Source organism: Hemicordylus capensis, chromosome 2, assembly GCF_027244095.1.
Source record: "Hemicordylus capensis ecotype Gifberg chromosome 2, rHemCap1.1.pri, whole genome shotgun sequence".
Taxonomy (NCBI): Eukaryota; Metazoa; Chordata; class Lepidosauria; order Squamata; family Cordylidae; genus Hemicordylus; species Hemicordylus capensis.
In genome coordinates this window covers 39,266,394-39,279,784 of record NC_069658.1, presented here as the reverse complement: position 1 = coordinate 39,279,784, position 13,391 = coordinate 39,266,394, and the positions used below count along the sequence as shown (strand labels likewise).

General features: G+C 46.5%; 1 protein-coding gene across 1 annotated transcript in view; it reads left to right on the top strand.

Annotated features, from left to right (window-relative positions):
* The window catches only part of DEPDC1B (DEP domain containing 1B), a 48,849-nt gene that overhangs the window by 25,042 nt on the left and 10,416 nt on the right, over window positions 1–13,391 (top strand). Inside the window, exon 8 of the mRNA XM_053301319.1 lies at window positions 12,105–12,271. Within this exon, the coding sequence (XP_053157294.1) occupies window positions 12,105–12,271 (167 nt within the window). The remainder of the gene's footprint in view (window positions 1–12,104; window positions 12,272–13,391) is intronic.

Sequence of the window (13,391 nt, the reverse complement as noted above, 5' to 3'; positions counted from 1 at the left end):
GAGATGCTGCGCTGAACTGGTCAGGGACAGTTGCTCTCCCCTCACTAGATAAAAGAGAGCCACTACTTTAAAAGATGCCCCTTTTTCCAGTTAGAGATCATCTTAAACATCTCCTCTGGTGTTTGAAAGTGCTTGGCTGATGTACAGAGCTGGGATGCACCTGTGTAGTGAGAGAGGAGCCCAACAGAACTTCCCAACTAACAGCAACAGGGAAGTGGCAATCGTTGACGCCCTCCCCTTCCCCAGGAAGCCCTTTGTGCCACTCGAAAATATGTCCTTGAGGGTTGCACAGCCCTATTTTCAGGTGGCACAGAGGGCTTCCTGGGGAAGGTGATGGCATGGACAATTGCTGTTGTGCCTGTGCAGTTAGTTGGCAAGTTCTGTTAGGCTCCTCTCCCTCGGCACTCGTGCATCCTTGCTCTGTATGTCAGCCCTTGTTTTCTGCTAATTTTATTGAACAGCAAACTATGCCAAATAGCTATATTGCACAATGAAATGGAAAATCCTTGGCTCCTGTTGTTGGTTTTGCTTGCCATTGTGAGACTGGTTTGGCAATTCTAAGTTGGCCCTATGCATGTAGCCTATGCAGCTGAATTTGCTGCAAACAGCACTTGTTCAACATCTCTGTCCTGGGCTAATCCCCTCCAATGCCAATAGTAAGCAGTGCTACATCCGAGATCCTATGAAGCTGCCTTATCTTGAATCAGACCATTGATTCATCTAGTTCAGTACTGACTGCAGAGTGGCGGTAGCTTTCTAGGGTTTCGGAGCGGGGTCTTTCCCACCCCTAATGCCAGACAGTCTTTTAAAACTTGCGAGACTTGAGATTGAACCTGAGACCTTCTGCATGCTAAGCATGTACTCTACTGCTGAGTGATGTCCCCTCCCATCTGGGTACCACATTGCCTATAGGCCAGTGATCTTCACTATTTTTCAAGCGGGGGCTACTTTGCCAAAATCCCCTTCCGTGTGAGAGGCAATTCTCACTGTGCTGACCTCCACACAATACTGTGCTTTTCTCAGTGCTGGGAGGACACTTAGAGAGATGGAGCCCTCTCTTGAGACCTCTCGGGGGGGGGGGAAGCACTGGGAAAGGCTACACTTCCTAGTGCTCTGAACTACAACGACAACAGCAAATATTTATACCAACCAAAGTTCTCAAAGTGGTTTACATAGAAAACAAATAATAAATAATACATAAGATGGTTCCCTGTCCCCAAAGGGCTCACAGTCTAAAAAGAAACATAAGGCAGATACCAACAACAGTCACTGGAGGCATGCTGTGCTGGGGTTGGATAGGGCCAGATGCTCTCCTCCTGCTAAATATAAGATAATCGCCACTGTACACACCTTCCAAGATGGTGTGTTTCCCTCAAAGAAGTCCCTGTGGTGCTGGGCATGAGAATGGTCATCTCTGCTTGGTGCCAGAGTATTCCGCTTTGGCTGAAGCGTCACAGTGACCCAGGGGGGCTACACTTAGGGTTGATGGGGGTGGCCCCTGGCCCCTGCAATGAAGAACACTGCTATAGGCAACTGCTAATTATCTTTGCAAGTGGTTTGAGCCATTACAGTCACTCTAGACCAGGTTTCTGTCTGAGAAGCTAGGGCAAGAGCTGCAGCCAGTCCCCTCAGTTGTATTTCTTGTTTTACAGGCTGTGGGCTGTGCATTGTCTAGACTCTAGGTCAGTTCCTCACACTGCCAGGCCCAGCAGCCAATGGTGACTTCATCATCCCTAAGTGTGGCTCCTTGATGAATGGTTTATTAGGCCTGTGCAAAACTTCAGCCAAAGTTGAATATGCCACACTGTGCACACACCCCTGGCACCATGAGAGGCAACTGTGCCCACCGTGCAATGCTGTGCATTTCCTAGTGCTGGGCGGGGGGCACACACAGCCATATAAGCGAGTCGGAGCGTTGTTGAGCCTTAGTGAAATCTGGGAAGGTGCATTTGGAACACTGGGAAATGTAGTCCTTTCCAGCACTTTCCCTAAAGCTCTGCAGCTGGAGCTCAACAGGACTCAATTTCTCTTAAAGACCCCCACCCCCCTGGCCTGCTGGGGAAATCACAGCGCAGAGGTCAGTGTAGTACTGAGTGGCTCTCACACTGAAGGGGGTTTTTTGGGGGGGGGGGGTTGCCAGAGTGACTCTCGCTGGAAAAATAGTGAAGATCACTGCCTAGCAGTGTTCCCTCTAATTTTTTTCAGCCATGAGTGGAATGGGTTTTGTTCTGAGTGGCAGTATCAAAGCAATGTGTGCACATGTGCATTATTATGTGTCACTATAGATACAACACACACACACACACACACACAGAGTCCATTTGTCTCAATATATATATGTGCCTCTAATAAACCCCTATAAAAGTCAGAAATGTACATTCAGCAATCAGTTCAAACATCGTAAAATGAAAAGCCAAGGAAGTGTATGTGGGTGGTAATTTCCTTAATAAATATTTCTTAAAATAGCCTCCCAGTCATACATTTGCAGTATAGTGTAAACATAACATTGGATTTAAACCATTAGATACTCTCGCATAACTAATCTGAAATGAAGAATGCTGTTCACACTTTATTCTATAGAAATGTAATAATTTTAGTCATTATATATATTTCTTTTTAAATTATTATTGCATGTATAATGGTAGAGCATCAACATTACCCTGACACACTGGGCACCCTAGTAACAAATGAATGGACCACATTCATGTGTAGTTAAAATCCCAAGAGGATATTTGATTTAATACAAATATTGATTTAAAGGGAATTTAAAGAGAGAATATTATGTTAGGTTAGAGGAAATGTATAAGAGATAGTAAAGAGAATTTAAAGAGATCACCGGTGAGAGGCTATGTGTGCATGGAGGCAATGAACACAAACTGGGAATAAAAGCAGGGATGTCGGATCATGCTGGCATGTAGGAGCCTAGACTCTTTGGTTACAGAAGCGCAGTGCGAACAACATTATTTGGCAATCTTTGCAGCACCAAAGATTTGAAACGATACAAGAGGGGGTGAGAAATTAATGGCTGTCACACAATACATGAAGGAAGAGGGAGCAAAGGAGGCAAAAAGGGATTGGGGAGCAAGAGAGAGAGAAGGAACACACAATGGGAAAGGAAGGGAAGACACTGTGCCAGTCTGGACAAGCGTAACCTGGAAAAACTGGGATAAAGCCCTTGGCCAGACCGAATTCCCTGGTCCGCGGCTGCTGCTCTCCCCCCCTCCCCGCACCTTTCCCCGTTGCCTGTCTTCCCTCCCTCCACCTTCGCTGCTCTGCTCTCCCCGCTCCGCCTTCGCTTTGAAGCCCACGTGGCAGCAGCATCATGCATGCAGAATCATGCTTTCAAAAATAATTGCTTTCCAAGAGACACAAGCACACCCACAATTACACACCCATACTTGCCATATCGATTAAATGAGAAGGGGCTTGGAAAAGTGAGTCATTTTAATAAACATCATCCTCAGAAAGCACCAGACTGCCAGGGGTAATTGCCCTACCCAACCCACCCTTCCCCAAGACTAGTATCTTTTTGCACAAACGTGTTGAGGTATTAAGAGTCGGGGGGGCGGGGGGAGAAAGCCTGAGCCATCTCCTCCTCCCAGCCGCTTGGTGCAAAGAGATGGAGGGCAGCAGAGTGAATATTCAGAGCAAAGGGCAGGGAGGGAGGCAGGCAGGCAAAGGGATACCAGAGGATAACCAACCACGCCTGTTTTGCAACCCATGTGGACTGTATTGAGAACCAGCAATCTTACGCGAGAGCTTCCCAGGCTTCTTGTTTTCGGGCAGTGATTTCATCTTTATTTTATGGTGCTACTTAATGTCATCCAACCCCACTCATGACCGCCCACCCCCACCCCACGCTCCTAACTTCCCGGGACCTGCATCAGCATCTCTTCCCAAATCAAGATTTCCATTTCAATCACGGGGGGTGGGGGAAGAGGCAAGGCAAGAAGGCTCATCTTAATTCTGCGGCAACATGATGTTCCACTTGCAGAGGGACAGGCTTTTGTGGAGCCTGGCATAGCCACCAGCTTCCCAATCACAACCCCAGCCGCCCACCCCCTCTCACCATCACACCTCCCATCGCTTGTCCCTGCAGAGGGGGAGTTCTGCCACCGCACTGCAGCACCACCTTCCACACAGCTCCCCACCCCACAACGCCCAGCACCACAAGCCAGAAATGCATCAGGGGAAAGGCGAAGGTGGAGGGCAAGATCAGGGGAATCGGCTCCAGCCTCCACTCCGAGTCCCCTCGCCTGTTTGCTGCTGCCGCCATGTGGGCTCCGAAAGGCGAAGGTGGAGGGGGAGAGAGCAGAGCCGCGAAGGTGGAGGGTGGGAAAACAAGCAACAGCGAAAGGCAGCGCAGGCAGGAGCAGCAGCCACAAAGCAAGTGGCAAGGACCAGGGGATTTGGTTGGGAGCAGCAGCCACAGTGGCGGCAAGAGGGCCAGTGAGTGGCTCTTTGGGATCGCTGTGCAAGGGATGAAGTCTGTGTGTGCACTTGCAGCCGCACGGCTTAGAGGGAACGGTACTGCCTAGGTATTTCCAGGATTCACTGGGGCTGAGGTGGGCTAGGGGCCCATCAGTGCAGTAGGGCAAGTTCATGGATTGACCCTCAATAGCATTAATCATTTGGCTCTCGGAACAAAGGTTGAGATATTTTATGAGAAAACAGGTCATAAATAAAGATCATATGTTTGCTATAATATTATTTATGATGGTGCATTTAAGAAGTTAGATTTTATTTCTCATGCAATTAAAGTATAGTTTGGCTTTCCCTCTCCATCAATTAGAACTTTTATGGGCTATAATAAGAACAAGAAATATAAAGGATGTAGATGAAAAGTGTATCTATAATTTCTAAAGCTGCATGCATTAGATACAACAACTGCGTTTTTATGGTAAATCCATTGATGTTGACAGCTCATTGAGGCTGAAATTAACTTCTCTCTTTACAGAACTGATTTAGATTTATGGAGTACAGTGCTGAAAGCCTGCTAGAAAGCACTTTAACTGTACACCTAAATGCTATTTGTAGAATGGAATGTGCTTTAACATCCTGCAATTTTTATCTTTGGTAATAAAGAAGTCCTCTAGCATATCCTATAGACATAAATAAGAGTGTTTTTGACACATCAATATGTGCCCATCATTTTATTTTGCCATAATGGTTCTGCAGTGAATATTAACTTTACATATTCCTCCTACTGACTTTAGCCTTATATAAATATAATGTTGCTGACTTGTTAAGCCATGATTATGAGACTGAGGGAAGACCACAGACTCATGTGCTCCCTCTTCCTCCCTTGCCAAGTTTTTCAGTATTTAAGGAATATTTAATATTTAAGGATATCAATATTTAAGGAATCATAGAAGTTTAGATTTTTAAAAACCATCGAAATGCCCTTGTGCTAAACATGGTTAATACTAACCTGGTTCTTCGACGTGGTCTCTGTCTTCTACACAAATGGGCTATGTTCCTGCACAGAGACCACGTCAGAATCTAACAAGCTTGATTTCTCCTGTTTGAGCGGAAACCCCGCCCCTAGCCGCTATATACGGCTGCGCCACTCCTCATCCCTTCTGTCTTTCTTCGTCCACGCTTCAGCGAGCATCGTGAGTCTTTCAGCTCAGCAATCTGTTGGATTAGGCCTATCCTGGTGGCTAGGAAGCCGTCCACGCGAATGTCCTATGATCACAAGGTCCTTTGTTGGCCTTCATGGGTTTGATGTAGATAACCCGTCTGTTCAAGACATTTGTAACTATCTTCTGTCTCTTAAAGAGTCTGGGTTGAAGCTTGCTTCCATTAGAGTATATTTGGCTGCCATTGTAGCACATTCTCCCTTGGACCGGGCCTCTTGGTTCAAAGAGCCGGTGGTTAAAGGTTTCCTAAAAGGTCTGACACACTTGTATCCAGATGACCCTATTATGGCCCTGGCCTGGGATCTGTCTGTAGTTTTGGCTGGTCTTCTCATGCCACCCTTTGAGCCTCTGGCTTCTATTGACCATCGTCTATTGACTTGGAAGGTCACCTTTTTGGTGGCAGTTACCTCCGCCAGGAGGGTTAGTGAGTTGCGGGCCCTGTGGGCTGACCATCCATACCTGCAGTTCCATAAGGACAAGGTTGTACTCAGGACAGATGTCAAGTTCCTGCCTAAAGTGGTGTACATGTTTTACCGTTTATCTCCACTCATTTTACCTGTGTTCTTTCAAAATCCTTCATCGCATGCGGAGAGGCGGTTACACCGTTTGGATGTGCATAGGGCTCTGTCCTTTTACGTACAGAGATCTGCTGAATGGAGGAAGTGTCCCTCTTTGTTTATCCTGTATGATGGGCCTCGAAAGGGACTTCAGGTGTCGGCTCAGTCCATGTCTAGGTAGATAGTTTCCACTATTGAATTGTGTTACCAGCTGGCACAGAAACAATTGCCTTCTACCGTAAAGGCTAACTCTGTTAGGTCCGGTCCATTGAGGGCTCTGTGGCCTTTGATCGGGCGGTACCATTGGATACTATTTGTCAGGCAGCTACTTGGGCTTCACCCCATTCGTTTATGCAGCATTATGCTATTGATGTGAGAGCACGTAATGATGATGTATTTGGCAGGAGTGTCCTGCAGTCCATTTTTGGTTAATATGCTTGTCCTGAAATAAAAATATTCCCGATTGTTTAACTCTTGCCTCTAGGTTTCCCCCTCCTCCTTGGGTGCTTGCTTGTTATGCGCCCATTTGTTTAGAAGACAGAGACCACGTCAAAGAACTACAGGTTACTCACCTGTAACATTGGTTCTTCTAGTGGTCATCTACACACCCTACCGTCCTCCCCGCTTGGGTCACTGAAACTTGACTCTGTGACTGAGGGGATGAGGAGTGGTGCAGCTGCATATAGCGGCTGGGGGCGGGGTTCCTGCCAAAGCAGGAGAAATCAAGCTTGTTAGATTCCGATGTGGTCTCTGCACAGGCACATAGCCCATTTGTGTAAAAGTACAGATGACCACTAGAAGAACCTATGTTACTGGTGAGTAACCTGTAGTTTCCCATCATAATAATCAGAGTTTGAACTGACTTGCAAATCATGGTTATCTTTCTGGTGTTAGAAGCCCAGCAGAGAGGACTTCCACTTCCCACCCAGTGCTGCCTGGAGTGAGAAACCAGGTGGTTGCTGGGGTTCCTTCTACTGTTGCCTGCCTGCTTCTGCTTCCCCTGTGGAGCTGCAGCCTCAGGGTAACATCTTTGAGAAGTATGGGCAGGAGTGGGACCAGCCCTTGAGTGACTCAGCTGTTCCTTGGGTTACCTGCTCAGTTTTTGGCTTTATAGGAAGGCTCCTTGTGGCGGCGGGACCGTCACCAGCAGGATCACCACTGAAGGGGCGACATCAAAGGGGATCCCTTTGGGGGAGCCACTTCAAGGGAGAACAGGGCAAGGGCTTCTGTTTAATCAGTTTTAAGCTGATTTGGACTTGGGTTGAAATTGTTGTAATGTGTTTGGGTTCGTCTGGAGATGGGGGGACAGGGGTGCCTTCATTGACTATGGGGCAGCTATCCTGATGGTGTTGGAGAATGGAAGAAGTAACACTGGCAGGTCAGCAGGCCATTCCAGGGGAAGGGTAATGAGAAATTTAATAGCTGTCTCCCCTTCCAGCTGTTCTGCCAGCTCTTTGACCTCGGGGAGCTCTGCCAACAACCTACATAGCCTTACTCTGCTCCTCTGTAATGCCAGTTCGGTCCAAAATAAACTTGAACTTCTCCATGATTTGATCATGGATGAAGGGGCTGACCTGGTATGTATTACCGAGACTTGGTTGGGGGAGGCTAGTGGTGCAGTCTGGTTCCAGCTTCTCCCTCCAGGATATTCTGTAGAGGAGCAGGTGAGGGGATGTGGGCGGGGAGGTGGAGTGGCTGTGGTCTATAAGGATAACATCTACCTTACCAGGGACCCTGTTAGGGTATCAGACCATATTGACTGTGTGTACTTGAGTTTGGGGACCAGGGATAGATTGGGACTTCTGTTGGTGTACCGATTGCCCCACTGCCCAGCGGAATCCCTTACTGAGCTCATGGACTTGGTCACGGAACTCATGTTGGAGTTTCCCAGACTCTTGGTGCTGGGAGACTACAGTGTTCACTTCGGGACCAATCTGTCCAGGGTAGCTCAGGAGTTCATAGCGGCCATGACAACTATGGGCCTATCCCATGTGGTCTCTGGACCGATGCATATTGCAGGTCATACGCTTTATTTGGTCTTTTACTCTGATCAGGGTGGTGTTCCGTGGGTGGGGACCCCTGTGATTTCCCCATTGTCGTGGATGGACCACCATCTGGTTAAGCTTGGACTAACAACCACTTCCCACCTCCGCAGGGGCGAGGGTCCTAATAGAATGGTCCGCCCGAAGAGGTTATTGGATCCAGTAAGATTCCTAGAAGCCTTAGAGGGATTCAGTGTTGGCTTTGCAGGTGATCCTGTTGATGCCCTGGTTGAGAATTGGAACAGCTTGCTCACCAGGGCAGTAGACACGATTGCTCCCAACCGTCCCCTCCGACCCTCTTCAAATTTGGCTTCTTGGTATACAGAAGATCTACGGGGGCTGAAGCGGCAAGGTAGGCGACTGGAGCGCAAGTGGAGAAAGACTCGAATCTGACAGATTGCGACATAGAGCACATCTAAAGATCTGTCCTCAGGCAATACATGCGGCAAAGAGGTGGTTCTTTTCTGCCCGTATTGCCTCTGTGAGTTCATGTCCAGTGGAGTTGTTCAGGGTTGTGAGGGGACTGGTATTTGCTCCCCCTCCCTTGAACCAGAATTTGGAGTCATCAGTTACCTGCTGCGATGTGTTTTAAAGAGTTTTTCGCAAATAAATCTCTCTGATTTGGGCCAACCTAGATGGAGACTCCACAGTTATTTTGATGTCCGAACTGGAGGTGCCCAACAACTCCTCTTATGTGATTTGACTGGATCGGTTTCAGTTTGTGACTGCTGAGGATGTGGACAAGCTGCTTGGAGCAGTGAGGCCTACCACTTGTTCTCTTGACCCTTGTTCAACATGGCTTGTTCTATCTAGCAGGGAGGCTGTTGTAGGAGGCCTGGTGGAAATCATAAATGCTTCTCTGAGAGAGGGCAGGATGCCTTCTTGTCTTAAGGAGGCAATCATTAGACCTCTTCTAAAAAAGCCTGCATTAGATCCCTCAGAATTGAGCAATTATAGGCCTGTTTCCAACCTCCCATGGCTGGGCAAGGTAATTGAGAGGGTGGTGGCCTCTCAGCTCTAGTCAGTCTTGGAGGAAACTGATTATCTAGACCCATTTCAAACTGACTTTCGGGCGGGCAATGGGGTGGAGACTGCCTTGGTCGGCCTGATGGATGATCTCCAATTGGGAATCGACAGAGGAAGTGTGACTTTGTTGGTCCTTTTGGATCTCTCGGCTGCTTTCAATACTATTGACCATAGTATCCTCCTGGAACACCTGAGGGTGTTGGAGGTGGGAGGCACTGTTTTACAATGGTTCCGCTCCTACTTCTCGGATAGATTCCAGATGGTGTCGACTGGAGATTGTTGCTCTTTGAAATCTGAGCTTAGGTATGGTGTCCCTCAAGGCTCTGTACTTTCTCCAATGCTTTTTAACATCTACATGAAACCGCTGGGAGAGATCATCGGGATTTGGAGCTGGCCGTTACCAGTATGCTGATGACACCCAGATCTATTTTTCCATGTCAGCTTCTTCAGGAGCTGGCATATCCTCCCTGAATGCCTGCCTGGAAGTAGTAATGGGCTGGATGAGGGAGAATAAACTGAAGCTGAATCCAGATAAGATGGAGGTACTTATTGTGCGGGGTCAGAACTCTAGAGACGATTTTGATCTGCCTGTTCTAGATAGGGTCACACTTCCCCAAAAGGAACAGGTTTGCAGTCTAGGAGTACTTCTGGATTCACACCTCTCCCTGGTTTCTCAGGTTGAGGCGGTGGCCAGGGGTGGTTTCTATCAGCTCCAGCTGATACGCCAGCTGCGCCTGTTTCTTTAGATCAATGAACTCAAAACAGTGGTAAATCTGTTGGTAACCTCCAGACTTGACTTCTGTAATGCGTTCTACGTGGGGCTGCCTCTGTACGTAGTCCGGAAACTTCAGTTGGTTCAGAACGCAGCAGCCAGGTTGGTCTCTGGGTCATCTTGGAGAGACCACATTAGTCCTTTGCTGATGGAACTACACTGGCTGCCAATAGGTTTCTGGACAAGAGACAAAGTGCTAGTTATAACTTGTAAAGCCCTAAATGGCTTAAGCTCTGGGTATCTAAGAGAGCTTCTTCTTGACTACGAGTCCCACTGCCCATTGAGGTCATCTGAGGAGGTCCGTCTCCAGTTACCACCAACTGGTTTGGTGGCTACACAGAGATGGGCCTTCTCGGTCGCTGCCCCGAGATTGTGGAATGCACTCCCTGCTGAGACACGATCCTCCCCATCTCTGGCAATTTTCAAAAAACACTTGAAAACCCATCTTTTCTCCTAAGCTTTCTCAGCTTCCTAATTTTTTTTTAGGTTTTAATCACTGGTTTATTTTTAAATTGTTAAATTGTTTTAAGTTTTTTGTATATGTTTTTAATTTGTGTTATGCTGTTGTTAAGCACCCAGAGACGGAAGTTTGGGGCGGTGTACAAATTTGATAGACTAAATAAATAAATAAATTAGCCATAGTTAAGGTACATCCCTAATTGTGAACTATGCTTAGGGGAATTATGAACTATGTCAAGGGAATGTAGTAGAGAGTCCCCAGCTCATTAACCATGGTTAAGAGATTGGTAGCATTACACCTGCATCCAACTTTCTTTTTCTGCTTTAGCTGTTTGCTACAAGTGCATTGGAGCCCAGCTGAACTTAAAGCCTGAAATTCACCATAGTGATTTTCCTTGGTAGACACTTTCTGATTTCTATCTGCTGCATCTGATGCTCATTCAGAGATTCCACATGGCTGGGGTACTCGTATATAGACAGTCAATTGAAAGATGAGAGTCAGTTTCTGTTTAACAAGGTTTTGGTGTATATAAAATTCATGTGCCCACCCTAGATTCCTTGGAGGAAGGGCAGAATATAAACTGAATCAATAAATTGTTCCTGTTTGGGGTTACTCAACTCTCAGATGACAGTATGGTTGTGATGACTCGGGTATGAACTTTCACAGTAGCACTTTCTTTAAAAAAATAATTTGGCAGGAAAGGGGAAGCATGATAATCTCAAGTTCCTATTGAAAAGTATTTATTTAGTGTAACATCAGAGCAAGGCAGAGAATTACATCAGTTTGTTTTCCTCAGACAATCAACACTTGTAATCTATTTTATTTTCATAATTTATCACTGTGTGAGCAGTATATAGGTGGAGCTCCTTATTTGCGAGGGTTCTGTTCCGTGGATACAGAAACCATGAATAAGGAAGCATTGATTCCTATGGGTTTGCAGGGGTTCCATTCCCTATTGGCCATTTTAGGCTGAAAATGCCCCCAAACCAGCCGATTTCCGCCGGGGGTGGGTGGGTGGGGGGAAGCTCCTTACCTGTCTGCTGCTCCCCATGAATCACATTGTGCCCCAAATTGGCTGAAAATGGTCTTTCCCCCTCCCCCACTAAAATGTGTGTTTTTTCATTTCCCGCCCCACGTATGCCAAGGTTGGGTGTCATATCCCTGACCACGGATATGCTAAACCACAGATAATGAATCTGCGAGTAAGGAGGCCCACCTGTTCAGTCCTTATGCTGGAACCTTCCTTCCACTAGCTTATACAAGTGTGGAATACATTCATGTTGGTGATATGACGCAGGTGCAGGACTTCTACCACAGTTTGTCCTTGCAACTCTTCTGCATAGTAGTATTCTAGTTCTCAGCTTCCTGAGAAAGAGATGAGTAAACATACCCAAAACCTGCTTGGTGATTATGGCAGGTGAATCTGAATCTTGAGACTACTTCTTCCACCTGTTTTTCCCCTTTCCATCACAGTTTGTGTTGGTAGTTCTGGCAGCATAGTTCCTGGCCACAACGAGGGGACATTAAGCTGCTTTTTTCCTTTCAAAATAAGCTATATGGAGTGCCTTATACTGAAATAAGGTTTTTTAAAACGTTCTGAACTAGGTCTTCAACAGAAAGAGAAACTGGCCATTGAAGCACTACAAGTTTGCTGCATCCTTTTGCCACCGGAAAATCGTCGAAAACTACATCTACTGATGACTATGATGGCTAGAATCAGCGTAAATAAGGATCTGCCCCCTCTCTGCGATGCAGTAGGCACAAGAATACTGGTATGCATTTGTCTGGAATGGAGAGATCTAATCAGACTTTGAAAAACTTTTGACTTGGCTTTGGGGGAGACTTTCCTTTGTTGCGATCCACATGTTTAGAAAATAGCAGCATTCAGTTTAATATAGGGCATGGCTTGAAGATTTATTCCCCCCCCCCCCCCCGCCCGGCTATAATTTGAATTCAGAGTTAAACCAGGTTGCAACCTGGATTTTGACATTATATACAGCTCCTAAATTTCTTAATCAGTAAAGACTTGGTAGCTACAGCTTCTCCCACTAATTTCCCCCCACAATCCTTTTGGCTGTCTCTCTCAGCTGCTTACAGTGCAGCAGAACTAGAATCCTGTTTAATACAGTGGGGGAGGTAGAGGTGGGGTGTGTGAACAAAATATCCCCATTGGTGAACCTTAGGATCTCCTTCCATGAGCTGTTGATTGTGTGTTTTTAATCCTACTGTCTGCACATGGGATATAGAGGGATGATTCTTATACTCTGAGTGGCCGCCCTCTTGAAACAAGATCAGCAAAAAGGTGCCCTAGTTGGGCTCCTCTAGTTCTCTCTCCCATGTGCTGTGAATTTGGTTTGCATTAGACTGTAAACACAAATGTTATTAGGAGTAGTCATGGACACACTCAGAGACATGGTGATCTCATAACCTTCCCTTCAGTAAGCAGGCTAAAAATCAGAGCAGTGCTCTGCTGATAACAACATTACAATACAGTAAAATGCCATGACTGCATTAAAACCAATATCATTATTAGTTATTAAAAGCCTAGACAAATAAAATAGTTTTGACTTGGTGCCTAAAATGCAACAGGGAAGATGACTGGAAAACATTTCTGGGGAGGGTATTCCACATGTGGGTGCCGCCACAGAAAGCCCCAGTTGCCACCTGCCTAAACTCTGAAGGTGGGGGCACCCAGAGAAGAACCACGGAAGAAGCTCTTTAATAACAAGGCAGATTCATATTGTAGTTGGCAGTCCTTTAGAATAAGAATATACTTGTATGTGCAGAAGGTTCTGGGAAATATTTTGAGCTGTGTACTGCATGTTACCTTTTAAAAACAGATAGCACAAAGTAAATTAACTACTTGGTTTCCCACATTACAAGGCCATCAAC